This window comes from Anas acuta, chromosome 4, assembly GCF_963932015.1.
Source record: "Anas acuta chromosome 4, bAnaAcu1.1, whole genome shotgun sequence".
Taxonomy (NCBI): Eukaryota; Metazoa; Chordata; class Aves; order Anseriformes; family Anatidae; genus Anas; species Anas acuta.
Genome location: NC_088982.1, coordinates 39,723,547 through 39,751,318, shown reverse-complemented (window position 1 = coordinate 39,751,318; position 27,772 = coordinate 39,723,547). Strand labels below are relative to the sequence as shown.

Below are 27,772 nucleotides of genomic sequence, written 5' to 3'. Positions count from 1 at the left end.
TCGCTGTGCGCGCCCCCGCGGGGAGAGGCGGGGCGGCGGCGGCGCGCCCCGGGCCGTGCTTCCGCGGCTGCGCCCCGCCCGCGCCCCGCGCCCCGCGCCCTGCGCCCCGCGCCCCGCCATGGACAGCGACGAGGAGACGCTGGAGGAGACCGTGGAAGGTGCCCGCGGGGCCGGGGGGGGACCGGGAGGGGACCGGGAGGGACGCGGGGGGGGGTGCGGGTGCCGCATGACATCAGGCGGCTTATGCAACCGGCACATGGCGGCTCCGGCTCCGGCACCGGCACCGGCATCGCCCCCCGCCTGCTCCGGCTGGGGGGTGCTGGGGGGTGCTGGGGGCGCCTCCCGGGGCCGGGGGCAGCCCGGGCTGCGGTTGCTGCCTGCTGAGCCTCAGCATCTTTGTTCTGCAGCCAGAGCCGAGGGCTCCACACGGGTAAATTGCAAAGCAGAGATCCTCAAAGCGCCCCGCTCGCCTCCTCCTTTGGCTCTGAAGGAGCAGCAGGAGCTGCAGGGTGAGCTTCGCTCTGCTCGGGCTTCATTCGAGCTGGACGCTCGTGTTCTGCGAAACACAGACCCGTGCCCGTGAGGGTCTGAGTGTGTCACCCGTCTGCTGTCCCCATGTGCAACAGCTGTAACGGGGAAAACCGATACGGCCAGGGGCATAGCCCGAACACACCAGAAAGGCTTTGGGAAGCGGCGTTTGCAAAACGAAATAGCAAAATGACCGACATATCCTGAGTGCAGAGTTCTGCGAAGATCACATGCTTTTATTTCTTTAAATTCCTGCGGATGTAGCTACGAGGTGGCACACCCACATTGTTGAAAGACGTGTATTTATTGTTAAAAAATAAATAAATAAATGCTTGCCTTGCTCAGTGGGTTGAAGTGTAAGTCTGTTCCGTTCTCACAGGAAATACACATTTTAGATAAATTATTGTATTTTTGAAACCATAGATTAAGACAAGTTACAGTAGTACGAACCTTATTTCATGTAGAAACACTTCTATGTTTTCCACTGCTTCTCCTCTCTCATGTTTCTCATCTGCTTTCTTGTATCCTAACCCTTTTTATTTTTTAAGTGTAGTGTTGGCTGTACCAATCTCTGAACGTTTTTCCTAACAGAAGTGGTTTGATGAGGATTACAGTTTTATCCTAGGGAGCTACAATGTTTCAAGCATGCACGCAGTCAGAACAGAATTGAACATGTCTGTAAAGTTTAACGTGTTTCTTTGTTCTTTGTCTGGGTTTTATTTCAGGGCATCTAGATGACGATGGGCTGCCGCATGGATTCTGTACAGTCACCTACTCATCGACAGACAGATTTGAGGGAAACTTTGTGCATGGGGAAAAGAACGGCCGTGGCAAGTTCTTCTTTTTTGATGGAAGGTAGACACCGACTCTCTGATTTCCTTCTATTTCCTGCCTCCTGCTTACCGTGCTTTGAAAGTAACCCATATTCCTCATATGCTTCGGTTTCCAAACAAGCTTTCTCATTAAAAGCTGTAGTTGTAAAGTTTCCTATTGCTGCTGCGGTGTGCAGAGTGCTGACAGGGTGCCTTTGTGGGCCTGGAGCTGTGTACGTAACACGAAGCCCAGAGTTGTTTCCTGGTGGGAGAGAGCAGCCTTGTGAGCGGTCTGAGTGCTGTAAAGTTGTCAACTAATTAGAGACCTTAAGAACTGGGATGTGCTCAAAGCTATTGAGAAAACATTCTGGCAGCTGCTTGGGCTGCAGAGTTCAAGTCCATAAGTACAAGTGGGCTTCTTTGTGTGCCTCGTAGCCCTGCACAGAGGATTTGTGGCCCTGCCAGGCCCACAAATAGGTGTAGGGCCTCTCTTAGAAATTGTTTAGTGGTTAAAGGGACCAAGTTAAACACTGCTGTTTTCTCCACTCTACTTAATCCTTTGCATGTTGCATGGTTGTGGCCTGATTTATTTCCAGAAAAGCCCCTGTAGCTTCCAGCCTCTTCACAGTGGCAGTGAAATCGGGCTAGTTCGTGCCTGTGCGTGTGTTTTCTGAAGTCTTCGTTATGAACACCTTGTGTGTCTTCCCCCACCGGCAGCATTTCTCCCTGCAGTTGCTCAGAACTGCCTCCAAAGGAGCAGCAGATGTATAAAATGACACGATTCTTCGTGGTTTTGCAGCTGTCGGTGGCACTATGAATAGCAGCTGTTAAACTGACAGTCGTGCCGGGTCTGCTCTCCCCCTGCTCAGCGAACTTCTGAGCAGGAGCGGAGGTATTGTGCTGGCTCAGTGAGTCAGCTCCTTGTCTGTATTTGCCTTTGCAGTTGCTTCATACAGGAGATAGTGTTGTTTTTTTTCATGAGAAGGATAATATTTTTATTCAGTTATGCAGGAACTGCTTGGGCCTCCGAGCCTGGATGAAGAAAAATCCCCACTGTTGTTGGTAATGGGCTTATTAAATCTTGTGCAAGTAGCTGAAAATCACTACTGCCCAGCAGCTGACCTCTGTAAAACAGCGTGTTTTTTTTTTTTTCAAGTTGGCAGACAAGGTCTCTATGGACACATGTACATAACGCTTCTGTGCTTGTTGATGATCTCAGCAGAGCAGTCGCTGATTGTACAGTTAGAGAAACTGACCCACTATTTTGTTTGTAGAGCTGCTCCTCCAAGTAAGCCAGGGTACAGGCAGTGCTCTGTGGGAAAACTCGGGCTGCTGCCTGTGCTGAGCCTTTTCTGTACCTCTTCAGTGTTGCCAATTCTTCCTTTTTTTTTCATTTACATAACCCCTAAAAAAAAAAATGGAACAGTTGGCTACTGTATGACTCCAGGAACTAACAAAATGAAAATACACAAAAATAGTCTGTAATATGGTTTTGGAAAATGGGATATTTTTATAAACTGGCCTATGTTTATTTTAATTTAGCTAAAGCAGCCTTAACCGAGCAGTCGCTGCTGTTAGTAAAAACATTGCAGCTTACCTAGCTCTGCCCACACAGCGAGAGTAAGGTGTGCTCAGGAGTGGACGGCTCAGGTATGCTGAAGGAGGAATGACTTGGCACAAAGCAGGACGTGCTGTTTCCATTAACCGTGCCTTGAGCAAGGCTGAGTGTTTGTGAAGAAGTCTTACGAAGAGAACTGAATTCCAAAAATTTCTCAAAACATCTCTGCCCTGCGGTATTGTGTGCCTCAGTGCAGTCAGTTGGTTGGTTTCGCGTTGCCTGGGTCTGTTTCCACTGTGGGTTATTTCCCTCACGAGCCTGCCGGTAAAGGCTGAGAGCTAACTGCAGTAGGTCTGTTGTTTGGGGATGGTTGAGTCCTATCAGACGCCGGAATGGCAGGAATTGTTTTCATTTGTCAAGTGTTGGGAAATAGCATCAGCTGCCTGTTTACCTTGTTTGCCTCAGTTCAAACGTCTCCCTTTTTTTCAGAGTAGCGATTTTCCTCCTGTTGACTATTTACGGGAATGAAAACCTGGACTAGAGTATCAGTTGTTTTCTTTCTCCCCCTTCAAAAATGCAACAAAACCCAGCGTATTGTTTCAGAGAGAAGTTTCACCTCTGGCACACTCCCTCCTTTGGATCTCATACGTGAACTTTCACTGGTGCTTATGCTTGCTGGAGAGCCCTTTACTAAACACTTTGCACAGTAGCTCTGTGTGAGAGTTGTGCTTCGCACTGAGCTGCAGCTGCTGTTCTCTGTTAACTGGAAGCTCTCGTAAAGTAACAGCTCCTGGATAGCAATAGAGAGGGATATTATTTTTAAGAAAGTTTTCAATATTGCCATATGCGAGGAAGGGTGTGTAAATGGGTCAGGGCCTGTTGATGTAACTCAGTACCTGGAAGCATAGTGCATTGTGTGTCCCCCCAGCATTTATCACAGGTTTATTCTCTAGGTAGTGGATATTCCAGATCCACGCTAGGCCTGGCAGCGAGATCTGAGTTACAGTCAAAAAAAAAAAAAAAAAAAGTATTTTCTTTGCATTTCTGAAGAAGCGTTGTAATTTAATAGTTCAACTAATGCGATTAAAGCTAACAAGAAGGTTGTTTTGTTTTATTTCATTATGGAAACTGGGAGTGACTTCTTTTAAAGAATGATCTGAAATGTGGACTCCATGCGTGTTGCCAGCTACGGTGAATTTCAAAGCTGGTGACCTGTGATAAACCCGAGCAGAAAGCCGTGTCGTTTGCAGCCAGATAAGCACACGGATTTCTGGTGGTTCTCATCTGCTCCGCTCCTTCCCCGTGCTCTGCTGCAGGAGCTGTCTGCACACATCTGTAGCAACCAGCATCAGGAAATTCATCCAACTGAAAAGTAAAGCAGCTTTCCTGCCCCGTCCCCCTCTGCGTCTGGTTTGTGTTGTCTGCTGGGGCACGGCGTGCAGCGTGGGGAAGGGAGCTGGCTGGAACGGCGTTGCTGTGAAGGCAGCTGCATAAAACCAAACCTGAACTCTTGTTTCTAAACAGTGTCTGACACGAGTAACTTACGTCCTTCTATTGTCGTGTGTGTTCCCATGGAAACCTCAACCAGATTGCCAAAATTTTGTGAAAACAAAGAGTGAGGTTTTAGAAACTAGGAAGTTACTTCTGAGAAAACATTCCTTCCCCAGCCCTCGACAATGTTTTGTAGGACGTGTAGAGTCTTGTGCTCCCAGGCAAACTTCGGGCTTATACCACAGATGCCTGCATCAGAAACAGAATTATGCAATGACAGTGCGTGTGCTGCAGCTGGCTGTTAGCTAAACGTGCTGGGGTAAAAGCCAGGCAGTTTGTATTTCCTTACACTGGCTCTAACCTGAGAAAGAAGTACCTGTAAAGGAGACTGTGCTCAGTTAAGCTTTCATTCTTTGTGGTTTCCATCAACAGCGTTTTGAAGCAGGGCAACAAGGCAGAACATGAGAGTATTACTGCATCCCTTCTAAAGGGGTTGCAAGACAAAACCAGAGTGAAATCAGTGTGTCTTTGTTCAAATCAGAGTGCAGCACTGGTTCTGTTTGACAGGCTGTGCTCCACTTCAATAGAAGTGCATGGGAAAATGACAGTGCTTTCAGCAAACCCAGCACAGGCTGCTGCTAAGCATATTGCTAGGGAACTAGCTTCGGAGCAGTGGCAGGCTGCAGTTTGTGCTCTGTTACTGTCCACCTGTGTGGCAGAGCCATTTCATCATACCAGAGATGTCACCAAAGATCCAAACACAGGAGGCAGCGAACCCTCAGGTGAGGGCAGCTTTCCGTAGCGATAATTTCTTTGACCAAGAGCAGTCTGTTTGTTGCTTTAATTTGCTACCTCAGCCTGTTAAAGCAGCAGCTCAGCAGTGCAATTGAGGTGAAGAGGTCTGTGTACACACACTGCACCCTGGTGAAAGGACAGCGTCAGACGCAGGGCTGTGTCATGCCTCCTTCTTGTATTGGGGAATAGTCTTCCACTGCTATTTTCTTTCTCTTTATACCAGCACCCTGGAAGGGTACTACGTTGATGATGCCCTGCAAGGCCAGGGAATCTACACCTACGAGGACGGAGTGGTCCTTCATGGCACGTATGTGGATGGGGAGCTGAATGGGCCAGCCCAGGAGTACGACAGTGACGGGCGACTGATATTCAAGGGGCAGTATAAGGACAACATTCGACATGGAGTTTGTTGGATATATTACCCGGTAAGCCTGACCTCCTGCTCTTTTATTGCAGAACAGTACCCATATGCATCCCTCTTTTTTCCATAGCTGAAGCAAACATCCACCAAGAGCCAGCTATCCAAAGGTCAGCACACAAAAATACGGGTGGAATATTTGTGCATTCTGGTTTTGGATAATCCGAGACACAGCCAAAACTTTTGAGTGTTGAATGTTTGTCCAGTGGGCAGGATACGGTAAGGCTGTGACGTGCCTTTATCATTTTCATGTTCCTGGGAACCCAGACCCTTGGAAGTGCATTTCCATGCACCTCCTCAGGAAGGCCGGGCCAGTGATCCTGCCACTTTGTAGTGCTGACTGCAGGTGAAGAGCACAGGAGCTGTGCAAGCTATTGCTCCTGGTTAGCAGGGAGAGGAGACCTTGTCCTCTTCTGCAGGGCGCGTTGTGGCGTCTGCCTTGGCACAACAGATGAGGTGGAACTGGTGTGAGAATTGTGCCTCTGAGTGGGGGGAGTCTGTTCATGAACCCAGGCAAGGTTAGGTCTTTCTGATTCTTGGTTAAAAACTTGGGTGTTCCTCTGGAAAACCCTGGAGAATTTTTTGATATGCTACTTAAGGCAACAATGGTACTACTGGCTTTATAGGTGTTTGTTTTTTTTCTGTGTATGCATTAACTTGGGCGTTGATTCACAAACGATTCACATCAAATTTTTGTGAATCAAAGCTCAAGACTTGTGTCACACAGAAGGAAAGACCTTGTGTTTTGGCTGTGTCACACTATGTGGAAAAGCCAGTTAATTTCTTGCATTGGTTTTATCCTGACTGGAATTAGGCTTTATCCAGTTTCTTCATGTCACTCTTTCTTACTCCTTGTCACAAACTCACGTCTGAACTTACTGTAGTTCATTGAGGTTGCTTCTTTAAAAAGTCAGGAAAAATAACTCAATACTCTGCCTTTTCTTTTTTGTCCACGCTTTCAGGATGGAGGCAGCCTTGTGGGAGAGGTGAATGAAGAAGGAGAGATGACTGGAGAGAAAATAGCCTACGTCTATCCTGATGGAAAGACTGCGTATTCTGGAAGGTTCATAGATGGGGAAATGATAGAAGCAAAACTGGCAACTCTGACATCTGTAGAGGATGGGAAACCTCAATTTGAAGTAGTACCAGGCAGTAAGTCCAGCTAACACACAAACTTGTGTTCTTCCTTGTATTGGAGCCATTTACTGCAGATGGCTTGGTCTGTATAGTATTAACCAGCGCTGGCTGTGATGAGAGAGTAGGCGTGTTAGTGAGAAGCCCTCTTTCTAAACTATAAAGTTGGACAGAAGAGCACGAGCGTGGGGAGAGATTTGTTTGTTCTGCAAACAAATGGGAAGTGACCCATGTGGTGGTGCTGCTGACTTGCATTTCGTAACCCTTCCCTGGCAGGCTGAGGGGCACAGTCCTGCTTGTCGCGCTCACCGTTGCCATCTGGGTCAGCGTGAAAACCTGCTTAAGGGTGTTAATGCTGGCACAGCTGCCAGCTTTGTCTCGTTAGTGAAATAATTGGGAGTGGAGAACGGGGGCTGTGGTCTGGTTGTAGCTCTGTCAAGCTAGTGCAAGCAGTGTCGCTGCTGTGGATGTTTTGCTCTCTGTGTTATTGTGCTGAAAGGACGCGGGGACTGGCATTAGTGAACTAGATTCAGCAGTTGTATAACAACCTGACTCACCAGCACCCTTCAGCCTGCCTGGTCCTGCTGACACAAAGAGGCTATGAAAAGGTTAGGGTCAGGGTGATGCCTGTGCCCACGCCGTGCTCCCTCTGCGGGGCAGTGGCGAGTTGGGGCTGTAGTTCTGGGGTGATTTTGTTGCTCTGATGCATAAGTGGTGTTTTGGGGGTGAGAGGGCTGAGCTGTGGACAGGGCTGTGAATGTAAACAAGAACCGTGCTGTAATACTGACTGTGCTGCCACCAAGGATCGTCTCCCTCAGTATGAAATAAAACCCAGTGAAAAGAGGATGGCAAGTGAGGGAATGCCTGTGACCTTTTATTTTCTTATCACAACCTCTCAGATGTGATAGCAAATCAAATTTTAACCTAAAAACAAATTGAGAGGGCACAGTTGCGCTTTGTAAATAGGATTCAGTTGCACTCTGTATGAAGCTGCCTTCAGCCAGAGCAGATCTGTTTTTAGAACTTGGATGCTGTGGACAATGGTCTTTTATCAGTCCTTAGTATTCTGGGTTGTTTTTCTCCTTATTTCCACCTGCATCTTAACCTATCTCCCAGATAGTCCTCTGGCACAATAGTTGATTGGAGAGAGATGTAAGGGTATAATTAGAGCTGTACCACTGAGTTGCTTATTAATGGCAGGAAATAAATGACTGTAGCAAATGTACTTTGTGATTACTGAACATTATCTTCTGGCTGAAGTCTATTCTGGTTTTGAGCTAGAAAACATTTCATATATGAAATAGTCCAGCATTTTTTAGACTTAATGTGTTATTTATTTAGTATATCCTTTTTAAATTTTCTTTTACGTTTTAATGAAAGACTCTGTGAAGGGTCAGTTTTGGAAGACTGTCCTGACCTTTAAAACTTGGTAGTTTAAAGACGATGCATCCTCTTGTTGTGATTAATATACTGCTACTCTGGCATGTTGAGGGGAGACAGGTAATCAAGAAATGTAATCTCGCAGAAGTCCTTTTGTAAGTGCAGTTCTATATAATACCCTTTTTTTTGAAGCATGACATTTCTTGCAGACATTAAAACTTAATTTTTTAATGCCTTGATTGCATTTAAGGTTGCCCATTAGTTTATTTATTTTGATTTCTCTTTCTAGGCCCGGTGTACAGTTTTGACAAATCTACTTCATCCTGCATTTCTACAAATGCACTTCTTCCTGATCCGTATGAGTCAGAGAGGTAGGCATTTTTTTTCTTCTGCCCACTTTTGATGCTGTCAATACTTCTTTGCTGTAGCATATTTAGGCCCTGATTTTACAAGCCTTTTCCTCATTTAAAATAAAAATTGTTTAAGGTTTTATGTGGAATCCATTATTATACATCAGTAAATGTGACTTGAATTTCTTTGATTTACACAACAAAGTTGCACTCCAGTGGGTAGAATGCAGCTGTGTGTTTTAACAGGTTAAAACAGGATCTCTTTAGCATTTCAAATGCACGTTCAGTACAGTACCTGGACTCCACTAACAGCCCACATCTGTGACATTCTGAACAATAAAGTGCACTGTTGACACCCTAGATCCATAACTAGCTTCAGGTTGCTGTGTGCTGCGCTCAGTGGGTCTCACTGCATGCGTTGCAAAGTTTGCTGCCCTCCTTCTAGATGCAGCAAAGCGCCAAGAGTAAATCATCAAGCTGGAGAGATTCTTTTAACACTCCTGTAATGTTACAGCACATATTCCTCACTGGATATGTTCCGCAGCATGTCTCATGCCAGTCAGTTGGTGACACTCCTTTACTTCTTCTGCGGCTAGCCCACAGTATATCGCATAATTTACTTTTTACCTAAGCTTCAGAGGCCTTGCTGTGTAGGAGTCTTAGCTGTAGTCTTTTTCTGATGCTCCAAAATATCTAAACAAGTGATCAGTAAAATGCGGGCATTTGCTTGGTTCAGGTACTTGAAGATACAGGGATTCCACCTTGAAAACTCTTCCTCAGTAGAATACTGATCTGTGCATGTGCACACCAGCAACCTTGGCTTAGTCAGAACCTCCGGGGTTCTGATGTTACTGAGGGTGTTCCTGAGGTAAAGCCCTAAATGAGTAATAATAACCTGCCAATGCAGTTTCAAAAAAGTAGTTTTTAGACTGATAAATAAAGACTGTCCCTGTTTACCACCAAACCTCCATTTTGCCAAAATAGAGAGTGTATGGAAGAGAGGAAGGTGAAGGGATTGCATTCGGAGGTTATGAATTATTAGTTTTCTTATTATATTGAGTTCTTAGCCTTTATGCCATTAGTGTTGTGATGTTGCTTCTTGAAAATGAAACCTTTACACAGTCACTAATTCATGTTGTTTTTCCCTTTTAGGGTGTATGTTGATGTCTCTCTCATTTCCAGTGCTGGAGAAGGATTATTTTCGAAAATAGCAGCAGAAGCTAGTACAGTTATGTCCTTTTACAATGGAGTGCGAATTACACACCAGGAGGTAAAGGAAAGAAAATCAGTCTGAATTTTCATTGCTCCTTCGGAAATCTTATTGTAGGATTTTACACCCACTCCCCTTCCTACCCTTAAGTTTTAATAGGATGGAATTTAATTGAAAGAAAATGAATGTTGATCTTTGTTTACTTTAAAAAAAATCACCACCAAAAATGCCCACCCTTACACACAGGAAAAGCTTTAGTTGCTTATATTTGAACGCATTTGCTTTCAAACTGCTGGCCAAGTTGACCCCTCTCCACACACACACTGGATTTTTGCCTTGCAAACTAGGTAGACAGCAGAGACTGGGCCCTCAATGGAAACACAATATCCCTGGACGACGAGACAGTGATAGACGTGCCAGAGCCCTACAACCACGCCGCCAAGTACTGTGCCTCGCTGGGGCATAAGGCCAACCATTCTTTCACTCCGAACTGCATCTATGACCCGTAAGTAGTCATCTGTTTTGAAGCAGAGGCTGCAAGGCTGTGCTGCAGCCTGCAGTCTGGGTTTGTAGGGTGCTTCAGGGCAGCTCTGGGGCTGGGAGTAGTGGGTCCCCCTGCTCAAGTTCATGCTCTCCTGCTGAGTTGGCACTGTGGATGCGTGTTGTCTTTTCAAACTAACCCCATGGGGTAGATTCGAGTTTGCAACTGTACTACCTTTGTCATGAATTTCAAGAGCTGCCTGTCGGTTCTGACATGCACAAGCACTGCTCTCTAAGTCCTAGTCAGACTCTGAACCATATTTGCTGAACTGCAGAAGCTTGTTGCAGAAGCAACACCATCAGATGTTGCTGTCTTGTCCAAAACATGAAAAATAAGCATCTTGCTGCTTTAGAGTTGGTGCAGAGCACTAGGAAACTTCTCATATATGCAAATACTCAAGGATGTAAATATTTTCATACCAATGTATGAATGGACAGACCTGTGGGTACCTAACTGGAAAACGGTTTTCCTTTATTAAATATTAAATAAGTTGGTTTCCTTTACTGTTGGGCCCTGGGAGAAGATTCACAGAGGTGTGTTATGACTGGCAGCTAACCTGTACTGGGGAAATTAAGATGAGCAATTTTTACCTGCTCTCTGGTCTCACATAATCTATAGCATTCTCTAGTTATCCAGCTATTTATCACTGCAAGCCCAAGGCATGTGGCAGTGATCAACTTTTAATTTATTCCAAGCGAGCAGTGTTGTAGGACTTTTGGAAAGCTTCAAGCAATACAGCTATGCAAAGCTGTTCTGATAAATATGTGTCCTCATTACTGAAGCCTTTTTAAGGTTGACTTGAAGAAATCTGCTCATCTAACATCAGAGTACATGACGTTACACTCAGCTGTGAGTGACATTTGTGAAAGGGGCTAACCGAGTCTGTGAATTGACCGCTGAGCCTAGCGAAAGTGTTTGTTCTCTGTCTAGGTTTGTTCACCCTCGTTTTGGGCCAATCAAGTGTATCCGTACCATCAGGGCTGTGGAGAAGGACGAGGAGCTCACGGTGGCTTACGGATACGATCACAACCCCGTGGGGCAGAACGGGCCAGAAGCACCCGAGTGGTACCAGCTGGAACTGAAAGCTTTCCAGGCTGCCCAGCAAAAGTGAAGCGGGAGCTCCTCCTCAGCTCAGCAAACTCAAATAGAAACTCGGATCTATGCACTACCTTTCTACTGAAAACTGGACAACCAGGGATTGTTCATGCTGTTGCATCATAACTTTGCATTCTGTGTTAAGAGATAAGTTTCTTGCATACTAACTAGGTTTGACTGTGTTACTCATAGCAGATTTAAAATTAGCTAGCGTTGCACCAGTCTTATCTGGAGAAATTATTTAATATTCTATACAAGACGTGATATTCTTTGGTAGCTTCTGCTTTTGCACCATATGCAAAGATGCCAAAAGACTAGACAGAAAACTAAAATGGGTATATCGTTCACTTTTAGTCGGCAGACTTAGTGTTGCTCTCTATCTGCCTAGGCATTATTGTGCAACTGCATTTTGCATATATGCCACTTGTGATGATAACAGTAATATTTTGATATTCTCTAATAGTAGCATAATTTTGCCTTTTTAAACCTTTGATCTGAATCTTGCAATAGAGCAGTTTATTAGCATATAGGAGGCTGGGTTTTAACTCCCCTTTCCTCTTGTCTGAACGTTGTTCTTTCTACAAATCCTCTTTTGCAGGAGAAAATCCTTTCTAACTAGTGGAAAGGCTTGTGTGTGTATGTGAGAGTGCTGTGTGTTGGTCTCTGTGGCTCTCTAAATAGTATAGCAACATGTCCAAACCTAATATTTATCTAGCCTTTATGGCTGGCTTATTTTATTTAATTTATGATTACGACACGCAAATGAAGCTGTTCTTTGCATGAAGACTTTCCGAAGGGAGAAAACAGATTTACTTGTTGAAGGACTTTCAGAAGTAGGTGTTCTGGAAGGCAGACACTTGAACTGCATTAGTGTCCGCGAGTTGGTGTACGTATTTCACCAGTTGTTGAGGCAGAAATTTTAGCAGTGAGACGCTTGTGTCTCACGTGGGTGCTCCTAGAGGAAGTGCGTGTACTCGAGGGCAGGCTGCAGTACTGGGTTACGGGGCGCTGTATCTTTTCTGTGTGTTCAGCTGACAAAGAATATAGCCTCGTAGCAGTCTTTTAGCAGTACTAGCTTAAGACACAGTGAATTAATACAGTACGAGATGTCAAAATAAGATTTAAATAAAAGAGAAGATTGTTTTTGGAAGACAAACAATGAATGTAAAAACATCACTCACTGCTCGTATTTAGAAACAGCAGTCAATCCATAGCTTTGTTACAGCCAACAGTGGGGGCTTGTGAATATTCATCTGCAGGGTTGTGTTCTGGGGTTTTTCAGGGATAGGAGAGTTGTTCATTTTTCTGGATACTGTACTGGTCTTGCCTAATGCTGTAGAAGAGAGAGATAATGTATCGTTTCAGTCTGGATACTGGAGCCCCTTTGGGTCTACGACCCTCTCTTTTGGGTTTAGCAGCTTAGGAACAACTCAGATGCATTTGCAACACTTTCTTTAAATGTTTGTAGTTAAAACTGTTTGTATATATGTAACATAAACAATTTGGAGATTAGACCTACCTTTCTATTGCAACACACTAGCTTGGTTGCTTGAGTGGCTGGAGGTGCCTGGCTGTCAGGGGAGCTGGATGTGGTACCTGGAGGTGGAAGGAGGAAGCTGCTGCTTTGTGCAGCCCGAGGGTCTTTGCTTTGGCACGTGTACAAAGCTAGGAATTGTACATGCAGCCCTCCTGGGCGTGGGGCTCTGCTTAGTTCCTCTGACTGCTCACAAAGCTTTTTCAGCACTTTACTGTTTAAGCTCTCACAAAAGCAACTCTGTACGTGTGCTGGGGTTCAGCTAGGCTCGGGGCTCTTTGACTCTCTTCCAGCAGTGATCTGAGAGTGCGCTGCAACACAGCCCTTCTTGTGCTGGGGACTCGTGCCACAGCTCCACTTCTGGTCCAAGGCAGGTGGCTGGCAGAGGTGATGTCTCGAGGACTCAGCTGAGCGTGCAGGGAGACAGGACTGGGTCTCCAGGTGAGGGAGACTTGGCAAAAGCCAATTGTCAGCACAGCTTCAGCAAATCAACCCCAGAAGGAAATGTGTGTGTTTTGCTCTTTCTCTGCCTGCCCACAGGTTATTATTTTAGGTCGTGGCTGTTTCAGCCATTTGCAGAAAGGCATGTCTCTGGCAGGAAGCTGTTGTGTGTGTCTCGTGGATTATTCTTCCACAACCGAGACATCTAAAAAGTTAGGCTCGTGTTTAAGTGCGAGGAAGAGGAGAGGGAAGATGCGTGGCTGAATGCAGCTGGTTGGGCAGTAACTCCTTCCACATTAACCTGCTTTCCTTCTCAACAACCCGCTCCGGGCTGCTCACCTCTTCGTGCCAGCTGGAGAGCTGTGCTTAAAATGTTCCGATCCCTCAAGCTCCTCTGGCTTTGTTCCTGATCGGGCTCTGATTCCTCTCTTCTCCTCTTCACGTAGACTCGCTAATTTTAATAGATTTGTCTGCCTTCATATTGTGTGATTTTAGAGAGAAGTAGAAGACAGGGTGCTCTTTGCACATCAAGTTCGGTGATTGCATTCTAAAATAGGGAATTCCTAGAATCAAGGCACTCAGGTGTCCTCGGTGTGTTCTCAAAAGCCACTAATTTGGCTGCAGTCAGGCAGATGCTCTTGCATTTGTAGCCTGCTAGTTTGCAGCAGCTTTTGTCCGTGTTAGCTCTACTGTCCTTTTTCTCTCTGCTCTGTTAAAATCTTCTGGTCCTCCTATAGACCCCTTCTTCAGTGACCAACCTATAAAAGTTGTGGTTATGAAGCTGCTTAGGCTTGATTCAGGACCAAGCCTTTTAATTCTTCTGTGTTTTGTTTCTCTTTGTGGTCTGTTAGAGCGGAGACAGTTGGGATGGTTTTTACCACAGGACAGTGAAAGGGCTCAGAGCTCAGCGGGTCCTTCAGAGGTTTTTGGGAGATGTGCATTGGCAGCCACAGGTTTAAACACAGGTTAACTACGTAACTCCGAGTAATGCCTTAACTTGGTCAGTGTGTTCTGCAGCTCGGCTTCTGGGGCTCTCTAGGCAGCGAGACCAGCTTAGCAAAACTACTTATCGGTAGTAACGTGAGACCCACCCCAAAACTTGATCTTAATTTGGAGCAGACAAAATTGTCATTTTGCAACGCGATCTTTTTGAGCTTGCTGAATGCCGCTGACTGTTTGTGAAAATGCAGTAAGTGAAGCAGCTCTGCTTCGCTGGGGCTGGCCCAGGGCCTTTCCTGTTGGAACAGAGATTGGAAGAAGAGCTGATACCTGTCAGCTGAACCTGTGTGGCCAGCTGGGTCTTTCCTGTACCCTTTTGGGGAAGACATGAGAGAACTTGAAGTTGCTGCTTTTATCAGGTACATGTCAGTTCCCAACTTCCACCCTTGGCCTGCAGGACTGCAGATGGCTTCAGTGTAATGGCAGGGTTGTTAGTGGAGCACCTTCTTGAGAAGGAGCCCGTATCAGCCTGTGTTAGAGGCTGTTGACTGTCTCTCTGAAAAGAAAGCTTAAATCGATCTCCCTGCTATGGCAGCACTGTGTTTTCTCACCAGGAATAGAGAAGCCTAGTTTTAGAAGCAGTTAATTTTGGAGACGAGAGCATGGGAAGTTACAGCTGAGAGCTACCTGCTGCAGGGTCATGCCTCTGGGTAAGAGGGAAAAGGGCTTAGGCATAGAGAAGGGGATCTCATGCCGAGTCTGCTGCTATAATGTGACTCTCTGGGATCTACAAAAACACCTAATTTTCCTTCACAAATCTGAAAAAGTTTTTTTTCAACTTTTTTTGCTACTAATTAAAAAAAAAAAGCCACCTTATCCTACAGAAATGAAGTCCTAACTGATGAAAGAGTCAAAGAAGTCCGTGGTTATGTGGAGCTTCAGCTGTCAGAGTGATAGCTCAGGTAGCTCTTTGACTTTTCCTGCAGTTGAGACAACACCTGTTGGATGGCCCTTGCTTTTGTCCACATGCAGCTCAAGCATGGCAATGGGTGACTCGCACAGGTTTTGGCCACTTGGGAGGCCTGTTGTGTGCCCTTGCAAGGATGCTTGTTTCAGGAGCGACTCGATAGCTGACTCTTTAGCTGAGCCTTTTCAGACGCGGAGCTCTTAGTGTTGCACACAGCCAGCAGTGGCTGTAGTTTCTTTCTCAGGGCTGTTGTAATTCTTGGCTGGCGTGGAAGCGAGAGCACCCGTCAGGATTTCTTGCCCTCTGCTAGGTGCTCGAGGAGCAGAGCAGCCAATGGCTGGTACAAGAAACCGAGAAGTGGTGCAGATCCTCACTTGTCTGTTTCCTTCCCCTGGCTCTAAGCCACCGCGGGGCCTGGCTGCAGGTGGGTTGTCCCCGTCGCACCCGTCCTGCAGTGGAAAGCAGGGCTCACCACTTCGGTTGTGCCAGGAACTGTACAGCATCGTTTCTGTCCCAGAGGCCTCTCTGATTTTTATCCTTTTATTTGAATCGACAGTACTTTGGAAAACGCTTCAGTCGTGACGAGGTAATGAGTTGTACAGAGCTGGTTATCTGCTGCTTTGATTTCCTCTCACACAACAGAATTCCTGAAGCTGTAGGTGTCTGAGGAACTCACCTCCAAGCACTTAAAAAAAAAAAAATTGCTTTGAAAACAATGTTGCTGAAGTGTCTCCTTACATGCTGGGATGCTGCATTATACGCCGCCTCCTCGCTTACACCACGTTGTCATATGCTGAGAGTATTTGGGTGAGGAGCGCAGGCGTGGGAGCAGCTTCACCTGTGGATCTACGTGGGCTTCGTGCTCACCTGTGCCCCCCTGGGAGAACTTGTTCTTTTTGCTTTGTGTACTGGAAACACGGGAACTATATTTTTGGAAGAAGAGTTTCTAAGCAGTCTTATAAAGAATTTTCTTTTGGTTTTATTTTTTTTCTAAAAAGGTGCAAGATTGAGTGCATGTTTACTTGCCCCAGATCAAAGGTTTTGAACACTAAGGTCACTATTTGTTGAATGGACCCTCCTCTTGGCGCTCTTCTGTCTTCAGGCAATTGAAGCTCCTGCCCTCTCTCTCTGCCAGTTCTACTGTAACTACTGTTTTTCTGTTTGTTTCCAGGAGAATTATATATACAAAAGTTCAAAGCAATTAAATGTTCAAGCCATAAAATCATGAGTGTGGGAAGACCCTCTTCACAAGTTTTAACATATTTGTATGTAAAATGATGTTTGTATGAAATATTTTCATGGTAGAATGAATATTTAAAAAAAAAAAAATCCACTAAGATCTAAACCAAATTTAAAAGGATGTCTTTTTGTAAGATGCAAGTGTAATTGGTTACCAATAAGTAGTTTTTTTTAAAGGGGAGATGCAACAAACTATTGCAAATTATAATTGCAAATGGTCGTTTCTGCTATTTGGGAAGGTATTTATGCAGCGTTACCCACGGCTGTCATAAATCATTGCAATAGCAAGGCCAGTCACATCTTCAGGACATACCTCCCAGCTTGGCCCTCGGTGGTGTCGTACGGGCGGACCCATCCCTTCCTCCCGCGGTTTCCTCCTCCTTTTCCTACTGTAACTGTACCCAACTTCACTCCTGAGCTAAGATCCAGACTAAACTTGTGTGTTACTCAACAGTTTCTGCTGGGCCTTCTGCTATTTTAATACTCTTTAGCCCATACTTCGTGGGTGTCTCTGTTCTGAGGAACTAAGTGCTACAGAATAATCCTTGGGGTGAGCTTATCCACGCGTTAGCAGTTAACCCCGGAGTATTTAACTTGTATACAGTACTTGATAGGTGTTTTATGACATTTGTACTCGAACTATGAGCCTTACTGAACATCTGGAGGTTTATTCATGACTTTTCAAAAATGGATAACTCTAAGAAAGATGTTTACATGAATGGTGATTGCCCTTCCTTTGATGTTATGAATGAGGTTTTTATAGTGTGTTTGGGTGTATGTGCAAGGAAGCAAGAAAAAAAACAAAACAAAACAAAAAAGTTTCTGGGGAAAAAAATAAATAAACAAAATAGACTTGACAAACATTTGTAATAAGTGAATTTTAAAGATCGCTTTAATTGCGCTACGAAGGCAATGCAGATATTAAACTATTCAAGAGAACGGCCGCCTCCCTGCCTCTTTCTCTGGGGGTTTCTCTGGGGGTTTCTCCTCTCCTCCCGGGTTACCTCAGGGCCCGGGGGCGGCTCCGAGCCCGGCCTCGCCCCGTCCCCGTCCCCGTCCCTGTCCCCGTCCCCCGCCTCCCCGCGGGGCCGTGTCCCGGGGCGGAGCCGCGGTGCCGGGGCCGTGCGGGCGCTGCGTGCCCCGGCCCGGCCGGTCCCGGGGGGGGCCATGTCTCGGTGCCGGCGCTCCGGGGATCGGTACCGGTACCTGGTGTTCTGGCAGCGCCCCATGGTGCCGCTGGGGCTGCTGCAGCTGGCGCTCAGCGCCCTCTGCGTCGTCAGCGGCTTCGTGGACGGCGTCTTCAGGACCGAGTCCGCGCTGGGCAGGACCAGAGCCCCGGTGTGGGCCGGCATGGTGAGGCTGCGCCCCTTCCCTTCCTTCAGCTGCTCTTTTCCCCCGCTGCTGCCTGGGGTGGGGCAGGCCGGGGCCGCTGCTGTGGCTCCTGGCTTCCTGCTCCGAGCCCAGGTAGCGCCAGCTTCCTCCTCCTGCCGCCCCGCTCCTGGGGCCCGGTGACACCGGTTTCTACCAGGTAGTGCAGAAAATGGGGCGTCGTGGCAATGGCCAGGCCTTCCTGCAGAAGCCCAGTGACCGCAGAGGCCGATGAAGGTTAGGAGGGGAGCGCGTGCTCAGCACTGAGGTCTCCTCCATCTCCTGGTGCTGCTCCGTGTCCCACTGGGGTCCTGCACCCCAACCCCTTACATCCCGGTGATCCGCCACCCCAAGGCAGTGCTACCAAAGCACACACTCCCATCCTGAGCCTGCCGGCCTTCCTCCAGCGAAAACTTTCGTCCCTCTGCAAGCTGCGTGATGGCTTGGGAAGGCAGCGCGGGCTCAGCTCTGTTATGTGAGGCCGCTCCCAGGACTGCTGCCGTGGGTGCAGCTGGTGTGTAAGACACGTCTCACGCAGCCCAGCATCCTGCCGCTGCTCCTAGCCTCCAGCAGATGCCTCAGAGGTTAAACGCAGTAGATCAGCAGCTCTCTTCCCTCTTTCTGTTTGTGATCTGACAGCTCCTCTGGTCCCAGCCTTGAAAACGAGGGCCTTCCATCTGTTCTGTGGCACTTTATCTTCAGAATCTGATACGTGTCGTCCAGTTACCAACTCCTTTTCTGGTCTGCAGGTCATGGGAGTCCCAGGCGTCCTGGCTTTGTTTTCCTCTCAGAGAAAGAACCCCGTTCTCGTAAGCTTTGGGGCTTTGTGGGGAGGGGGGCAGGGGCAAAACGTGGTCGGGGGCAATTGAAAGCTCTTTAGGTAGGAAAAGAACTAGCTGGTTCTTCTGCAAGATGGAGAGCTTTATTGCTGTGAGTTGTCTTCATAGAAAAGGCAACATTGTTAAGCAAAATGAGGCTTCAGTGTTACTTCACTTTGTAATGCATAACATGAGCTATGGCTCTAATAGACAAACACCTGTAGAAATGGTGGCTTTTGAAAAGCCAGCCATCCTGGTACTGCTTCCTGGTATTAAGAGCTGTGTACACCAAGATAGGAAGCGAGTTAAGTGACTTGCATTTCCTAGATAGTTCCTCCATCCCTGTAAGCCCAAAAGGGGGATACTGTTTCTTAGTAAGAGGACCCTAAGAACAAAGTATTTCAGCCCAGCTTGCACCTGTGGGCCAGATTTGGGCTCAGTTGTATCTCAGCAGTTCAGTATCATGGAAACATTTATCGCACTGCCTGTGGCTTCCACCTGCCTGTTGCTACTGGATACTTCGTGTTATGGGAGGTCAAAGGCTGGTACCTGTCACTCATTAATTAATACCTTTTGTTTGCAGTAATGAATTTAATTTACTAGAGGATAGTTTAAATTCCTTCCTGCCTTCTTACTCTCCTTTAATTTCCTTATACAGGTGAACGTGCTGATAGCTGCATCTATAATCTCTTGTGTTGCCATCCTCATTGTGATAGCTTATGGCTCCCTGACACTGGGCTATGGGGAAGAGGAGGACCTAAGCTTGCACCCAGCCCACGTTATCCACGCGGTAAGTACCGCTCGTGCCCATCGCTGGGGAGCAGGACAGGCCAGCCTGCCACCACGCATGCTCGTATCGCTTCCCACCGCGTGCTGTCCAGGTATGAGCCTGGAAGTGGTGAAGCCAGGTTAACTGCAGGTGCTGCACCCAACAGGTTGGGCTTGTTCTAGGAAAAGAATCATGGTACCCATCGTGAAAAGGGACAGTCAGTGAACGTATCCCTGGCCTGCTCTGAGGCAGCGCTTGCTAGGCTCCTGAGTCCCTTCCAGCCTGCCTTTCAGGTGATAAAGTTAGAGCAATTACACATCAGCTGATTAAATCCAGGTGTCGTTTCAAGAATATCCCACGAGTAAATGGAAAAGGAATGAGTTAGCCCTTTTATACCTCAAATCTTATGCAAACCGTGACTTCCTGTGTGTACGAATACCTCCGAGGTAGATGAAAGTATTCACTACTTTATTGCAGGACAAAGTCAAACAGGCTGGTGAGGTGCAATGTAGCAAGATGTATTTCCTATTTAGTGTGAAGAGGAGGAGCAGCCGTTCCTTGGATTTCTACTCATTGTTAAAGCCAGAGCACAGCTATTTCCAAACCCGATGCGTTTGCATGATGTCTTAAACTTAGTAAGAACCCTTACCTTACTGCTTGCTCTTTTCCCATTTGGGGCTCACACTTGGCTTGCTCTTCAGCACACAGGAAGAAAAGCTTTAAATAACACTGCCTTTAAATCAATGTCCTAACATATAATCATAGCACTCTTGCAGTAATTAGAGTATTTTTGGTTCACTTTTTGAACGTGGCTTGAACGTTTCCTTTTTTTGCTTGCAGAAGTTCGTACTTAGCAAAGTTGTCAAGGGTGCTAGCATCACGATGCTCATTGCATCGATCTGCAGTACTGTCGTCGTGACGATTATTGCTTACTTGGGATGCCGAAGTCTTCCGTGCTGCGCGTGCTACGATAGCGTAACTGGAATGGTGAGTGAGGAGTCTGGGAGCACCGATTCATTTGCACTGAATGTGGGTGGTAGGGGAAGAAACTGAGGAGATGTGTTGTTTTTCTACAAACCTTAATTTGGCTTTACCCCAGTCATCCAGTGCTAACTCTATGAAATGAAGGGGATGTTAGAGGGATTTTACAGTTTTCTATTTTTTCCTTTTACTTCCACCTTCTTTTTTATAGTGTTGTGTTAGACCTAGCATAAGTTATCTTCATTTTCTAAAACATTGGTGCTGAAGCTACTGCGGTGCCATTGCCTTTGAGTTCCTGCTCTCCCCTTTAAACCAATGATTGCTCCATGGTACAGCATTTCAAAGACTTGCTGGTACTCACAAACCAAGACGCCTCATCCCTAGAACTACAAATTCAGTAGTAAGAATGTCCCAAGCACTGTGTATGAAGCGTAGTGTGCAGGTATCTGTAGGGAACCCTGTTTTACTGTCAACCTTTGTGAAATCTGCCTCAACTCATGATGAACACACTGTGTCTCTGCCAAGTGAGCTCAGTGAATACCAGCTGCTTCTGTACTAGAATAATTCTGATGCTGTATTAAAGCACAAATATCTGACCATCTTACTTGATAAGAACTTCATTGGTACATCTTATTTGCAAGACAGCCAAGTGTTTGCAAGTGTGTGAGGCAAGGCTGCTTTAAACTTTCAAGCTAAAACTTGTTGAAAGGAGTGAACTACACAGGCATTTTAAATGCGTTCAGGTTTATCTTCTTGAACAAGCTCACAAAATATCTTTTTTAATGGTATTATTTCATTTGTAGGAATGGTTGCAACCTAATGAGGACCAGAATCAGGCTCTGGAGATGGTTTGCGCTGTACAAAGTGAGTAACTCTTCCCATCCGTATATTTGGATGTTCACCAGGGGTATGGAAGGAACATGCTGAATAAGCTTTACATCACAAGCCAACATCCTGATAACCAAAGTACTCTGAGCCAAAAGAACTCAGGATTTTGTGCAAGAGTCAATAGCAGGTTTAATGATTTCTTCTTTCCTTCCCCACACAGGTCCGGGAGACAGAATTTTCAATTTCCCAGATCGGTTTCCAGTCCAGGACGTTGACACAGAGGAAGACACATCCAAACCTCCACCATACATCAGAATGACTTGAAAAAGCGATAGAACATTTTAAAGCTACTAGTCTAAATGTGTAGCAAGATGGATGTGAGAAGTTCTTCATCCTCAAAACAGCTGTGCACTTTCCCTGGGCCTTTTAAAAAGCACCCACAGAAAGAACTATTGACTGCCCAGTGGTCAGCAAAGATCCCAGTGCAAATGGAAAGACTACAGATATTTTTGGATGTTCAGACTTTGCGTAGTTAAAATACCTCATTGTTTCTGGAAAGCATGAGCTTTTTTCCTCCAGCTTTTGTACTTAATTCATGTTTTATTCCTCTAGAATTCATCATGCAATTTGTCTAGCAGTGCTAGCCTGATGCATTCAAATATTAAATACTATTAATTTTTAAAAGAAACTGTTTTTGGAATGTTCCCCCCACCCTTATCTTCTCTTCCTCCCCCATTGAATTATCTGTCATGAAGGATCCAGTTTATTATTCAGCTTCTGCATACTTTCCCTCTCTCTTGGGGGGCTGGGGCACGTAAAGTTAATGGTATGAAGCTTTGCCAATGCCATTCGGACACCTCTGTCTAAACAGTGTTTATGGGGTGTGTTCATGTCTACGTACAGTTAGATTTAGTGATGAGTGCTTGAAGTACAGTAGTTGCAGTAGCTCCTTTTACAGAGTAATTTACCTACTTTGAATTCAGTTTGGAGTTTCTCTATTTTGACATTGGAGACTGAAAGTTTTTTAAAAAAATGGTTATTTTGGGGCGTGTTCTGCTAAATTGTGTTATAGTTCAGGTTCAAGGTCCTCTGTTTGAACCACCTACAGCTCCCAGTCAACTTGCACTGGCTCCTGAGGTGCATAAAATTCCCCTCCATGCTTTATGGTTCATTTCCAGATAGGCTTAGATGCGCCTGTTGAACAAACACCTCACCTGCAGGCATTGAACATGAAGTGGTGGATCATTTATCTCGCCACAGGGGTTAGTCCAGCACATCCATCCGAGCAGGGCTGGGAAGGCAAGTTCTCCTCTTGAGAAAGCGGGAGGACACCATGGGGGCCTCTGAGGCACGTGTCTCCAAAGCCTTGGCTGTATGTCTGTCCCAAAGGGCTGGGAGCTGTACCCCTGCCTTTGGCTACCTGGCAAAAACATGGGGGCCCTGTGGGAGCCACCCTGGGGAGGTGGCGCTCTGCCTGCAGCCTCCCAGCTGCCTGGTGCCTGCAGCAGAGCTCCAGAGATGAAGCAGTGGCCTCAAAGCCTGCTGGCACCTCCGTTTGCAGCTCCTTCCTCTCTCATCTAAATTAGCTCTGCTCCGGGGAAGAAAGCAGCAACTCTGCTTCTGTTTGCTCTAGCAGGGCTAAATAAAATTAAACTTTGTACGTATACAGTTGTCCATCTGCATTGCAATACCTATGAAGAAAATAAAAATAAAAAACCAACAGCAACCAGGGATCTAGAGATCACAGATAAAAAGGATTTCATATGATGTTTCCAGCCTCTATCTGCCTGAGGTTTTCCTACTTGCATTTGTATGGGCTGGAGGAAAACTATTCAATTAAAAACTCACAAAATGATAGCACCAAACCCACTAACTACAGGTAATTGGCCAGTTAGTTAGAATCTACTTTCAACTTAAACCTGCCTGTATTTGACTTTTTTTAAAAACATTATTTGCCTTTAATATAGTAATTGGCAACATGAGGCAAAAAGTGACGCTGTGCCTTATTCTGTGGTGCAGTGCCTGTCAGCAAGCATCAAGACACTGAGCATGCCTTTTCCCATCCTCAGCTGCTCCTGGCACGGCTCCAAACAGCCTGTGATGACTTTTCCCCACCTTGATTAACACAAACTGCTGCTCTCATCCATTAAAGAGAAGTACCACTCTCTGGGAGAGTCACTGTGATTGCTAACACCTGAAAACAGTTTGGCTTTGATTCTTTTTTTTTTTAAAGAGATTTTTTTGCCTCTGAGGGAGTAACTTGCTGGAAGTATTTTGTTGCTAAACGCCCTGCTCAGCCACTGCACCACCACTGGGTGGAAGTTACAGCCCTGGCCGGGGGTACTGGGCCGTGACTGTGCCTTAGGCTATGGGGTGCTGCATGCCTGGCGTGAGTCACCGGTGTTCAGCGTCTGGTTGAACAGAGAAATTAATTCGATTTTATGGCAAGCATGCAAAGAATAAACTTCAGCAGTCCTTGCCCTAATCCAGAAATGTTTTCACCAGCTCTGAGCGGTAACTCCTGAAGCGAGGAGGTTATGAAAGCAGCACCGGGCCTGCGGGGAGGATGCGAACAAGGCCGGGGCAAGTCAGGTTCTGCTGGCACGTCGCTGGTACACGCACCGAGGAGCTGGCTGCTCCTCCTGCTCTGCTCGGGAAGCAGCCGAGAGGTGGCATTTAGTGGCAGGATGACCCCCGCAGAGCCCTGCCCTTGCAGGAGGTGCTGCTTTGGCTTGGAAACAGCCCTCTCAGCATATACTGGAGGTTGGGTGTGTAAAAGAGCAGTATGTCTGTCCTACTTCTAAACTAAACGTTTGCAATTGATGCAGCAGCACCTATAAAGCTCTCGATGCCTGGATATTTCTTTTTCAAATGGGTTTTGCTGATCCTTCCATGATGCAGTTGCAGCACTGCTGTCACCATGCCAGCATGAAGGCACCTAGGATCCCTTACAGCTACACAATGCCAACGATTCTGCTACAAAAGGAGAGCTGCTAGAACAGAAACGGCTGCACAGTGGAAACCGGTGCAAACTGTATACCAATTTCATTGGTTAGCACTGCAGAAAATATATTTATTTGTGATTGCGGAGCCCGGTGCTATATTTAGTAGCCCGTTCCACATGCGAGCTATGGTTCCCCCCGAGAGCCTGGCAGGCTCTCCAGGGACATTTCATGCACTGCCTCACCCCCAGCTTTCTCTGATGGAAGTCAGATGGATTTTGTTGTACACAAACACATCCACAACACCTCCAGCAGAAAGGCTTCGAGGCGATTATTCCCCACAGGCTTTTTCCCCTTGGCAAGCCGCTAGTAGCTGGAGCCGCTGCCCTGCTGCCTCCCCGCCCCTAAAGGCTGCCCTTTTTGCTGTGGGGAGGGCAGGGAAGCACAGACACACGCCAGGATGTGGCCTGGCATCCAGCCGTGGTGCTGACAGCCGGTGCACCGCAACACAGCGCCGGCAGGACAATGTGCACAAAGCCTGGGGAAAAAAAGGACACGTCCAGCCCCCAGCTAAGCTCCCAGCCTGGTCTGCCCTCAAACTCCCTGCACACACAGGTGCTGCACATTGTTTGCAAGCACCTTGTGCTTCCACCACTGGGAAGTGTAACTAAAGGCATTCTGGAGAAGAATGGTACTTGCAAATGTGCCTCATGTCTCTCTGAGTCCAAACATCCAGCTCTTTTCTAGGGCATGGTAGAAAGCTCCTTTGAAAGGCATCACGTTCCCTGGCTACACATCCTGCACAACAAAATCATACAGCCATCAAGCAGGTCATGCTCACCTCACGTAGCATTGTTTGTATTTGTTAAAGATATGACTTTTACATTTAGAAATGCTTTTCTACCTTGGGTAAGCTTAGCAAAAATGCTTCTTCATTCCCCAGCACACAGCACAAGCCTGCAGGATGCCCGGGCTATGCAACTGAAGGATGCCAGCATCACCACTAGCACGGCGTCACTAATCAGACGGTGTAATCAGCAGGTTAATCAGGGGAGCTGTTCCTGCGAGTTAACGTTCAACTAAGAGCAAAGTATTTGCTGAGGCCATTTCCTTCTCAGAAACGTGGGGATGAGAGACCAGCTTCAGGCACATTTCTGACAACTACCTTCTTGGTGGCTTTGGGGTTTTGATTTTTTTGCAACTTCACTTCCACTCTTCTAGTCCAGTGCTTACACGGTGCTGTCTGACAGTTGTGATGATGTACTTTTTTCCTTGACCTTACTTAATAATACAAATATTCAGGCAGAAACAGAACCAAAGGTTTCAGACCGACGTGGAACACCCTGGGCACAGTTTGCCGGCAATGTACAGGTTGAGACTCACAGTTTGCCAGCTCCACTGCTGTTTGTCCTCCCCTGCCACGAGGACATCTACCAGAGTTCAGGGTCGTGGCAGTGGAAAGGAGTCACCACAGCGGACACAAAGATGTTTCCATTGGGCTGGCAAAAACCAGTGAGAAGCCAAAGGACAAAAATCACAGCACTGCATGAGCCATATACCTCTCAGTTCTACCATAGAGCACCTGAAAATGCAAGTCAGACTTCACTACAGGTAGGGAAATGACTCCAGGATTACATATTACTTGTTTCTTAGAGAAAAATGTCTGATACATTTACTACACAAGGGTACCAGTTTACAGCAAAACAATTATCTGGCTCGATAAATCAAAGTTTTCTTACCAAAGCCTTTGCTTGGTCTCGGTGGCTCTGTTGAAGCAATTTCTTGCATGAATCTCCTTGGCTCATTGCTTCCTTCTTTTCTGTTAACCTGTAATACATGCAGATGTAATGGTAGCCACTAGCCAAATGAAGACTTCCAAAGAGAGCTTTTAAAGAGCCAGGAAAACACAGAAGTAGTAGTGATCAAAATAAAGTGATATGCTGAAAATAGAATGAGGCATTGGCCTGCACTTGAAAGGAGGGAGGTTTGATCTTCTTTGCTTTTAAAGACAACAGATAACCAGGTAATACTACCAGAGCACAGCATACCCTTTTTGGACTCAGTCCGTATGATTTACTGTAGTGATTTCTTCTCCAGTACAAGCAGTGTGTAAGTATGGGGAAAAGTCCTTAGTCTTAATTCTTACGTGAGCAGGGCAAGCCTATGAAATCAAACATCATTTCCTACTCTTCCTTAACAGTTTTCTGGAAAAAAAGCAACTGCTTTGTCCTGCACCACTTCAGGTAAATCTGGTTGATTGAAACACACACAAAATCTACACAGTTTCACTTGCATTTCATGGAGTACCTTTATGAATTGTTGTAGTGTCTTTTTTTTTTTTTTTTTTAATTACAGCTTGGATACTTCCAGAAATGTGTGTCTTTTCAATGGACGTGACATTAATAGCTAGTATTAATTAAAAACAAACAAACAAACAAAACATACTGAAGTTCTTATTAAATATATCATACACCATATATATCGTATTTCATACTTATATTCTGATCCACTACATCCTTTTAAATACACTTTTTAATCACTCAGTTGCTGTATCTGTGGGGTTTAGCCTCAAACAATACGACCCATCAGCTCGCATGCACCAGGCACTGCCTCTTGGCTGTTCCTTCCCCTGTTTTTTCAGCTTCGCGCCCATGGCCACGCTCCCTCACTGGCATGAGCCGGGCTTTGTACAGGAGGCTGCATCCCTGGGGAGTTTTAGGAGCCTTTCTGAGCTGCCCACAGAGCAGTGCAGCAGAAAAGGTGACAGAAATCACTCCTGTGCCTCTAATATATGCTATTGTCATATATAAAAATCACATACATAGATGTTTAATATGAGCAGAAACTCTAGAAACTAGCTTTAGATGCTGCTGCAGTCTGAGGAAAGCACAGCCATTGCAAGGCATACATGCCAATCACAAGGGCTGCCAACGCTGTGCTTTTTCACAGCAGCACCACAGTGACTCAAATATCAGCTCGGCATTGAAGTTAGTACTTCGTGGTAGTGATGAGGATGAATAATCATACACAGGAACTCAAAACCCCTCTGATTAGCAAATGCTCTTTTTATGCGCAGCTGAATCGTTAGCTGCTGAAGCCAGGAGTCCTTTATTGCTTCCAACTTCTGAGTGGGTTAAAAATATCTTGAAGTAAATAGAAAAGTTGTTGCACACATTTTAGGGCACGTTTAACCTTATTCCTCATTGTGTGCCCTTCCTGGAATAAGCAAAGCAACTGAGAACTACAGGCAAGAACAGCAACACCTAACCCCCTCTGGATTAGTTGTTTGGTTTTTTTTCCTACATGGGTGTGTGGGGTTGACCAGGCTTTTACATATGTCAGACCACCCCTCCACCTGAAGCACAGCCTGGCAGATAGGCAAGGGGCAGTGCTAAAAACTCAGTTACGTGCTTTAAAACAGGACCTAACATGAAGGTGCTGTATAATAAGGTGGATTATGATGGGTAGATACGAGAGAGAGGCTCCTTGAGCTCTTAAGTATTGTTAAATACAGTTGTTTTTCCTCAGTTCTCCGGAATCAAGTAAATACCTGAAGATTCTGTTGGTTTTAGTGTGTGTATTTTTTTATTTTGTAAGCAAACTATGTTTTCAGAATCCATCTCCTTGTGGAAAC

General features: G+C 46.1%; 2 protein-coding genes and 1 long non-coding RNA gene across 3 annotated transcripts; 2 read left to right on the top strand and 1 right to left on the bottom strand.

Annotated features, from left to right (window-relative positions):
- Positions 1-17,371, top strand: SETD7 (SET domain containing 7, histone lysine methyltransferase). The gene is made up of 8 exons (XM_068680768.1): positions 1-158; positions 1,254-1,383; positions 5,408-5,609; positions 6,565-6,754; positions 8,406-8,487; positions 9,619-9,736; positions 10,024-10,181; positions 11,148-17,371. Exons 1-8 carry the CDS (start codon positions 119-121, stop codon positions 11,326-11,328), a joined length of 1,101 nt encoding a protein of 366 aa, XP_068536869.1. The 5' UTR covers positions 1-118; the 3' UTR covers positions 11,329-17,371.
- LOC137856002 (uncharacterized) lies at positions 16,171-27,772 on the bottom strand. The gene is made up of 2 exons (XR_011096131.1): positions 25,878-27,772; positions 16,171-22,887 (listed from the first exon to the last, which is right to left on the bottom strand). It is a non-coding gene; the product is annotated as an uncharacterized lncRNA (long non-coding RNA).
- Positions 17,499-21,884, top strand: LOC137856001 (uncharacterized). Its single transcript, XM_068680769.1, has 6 exons — positions 17,499-17,785; positions 18,550-18,609; positions 19,277-19,408; positions 20,228-20,374; positions 21,172-21,232; positions 21,417-21,884. The coding sequence occupies exons 1-6, from the start codon at positions 17,600-17,602 to the stop codon at positions 21,518-21,520; spliced, it is 690 nt and encodes a 229-aa protein (XP_068536870.1). The 5' UTR covers positions 17,499-17,599; the 3' UTR covers positions 21,521-21,884.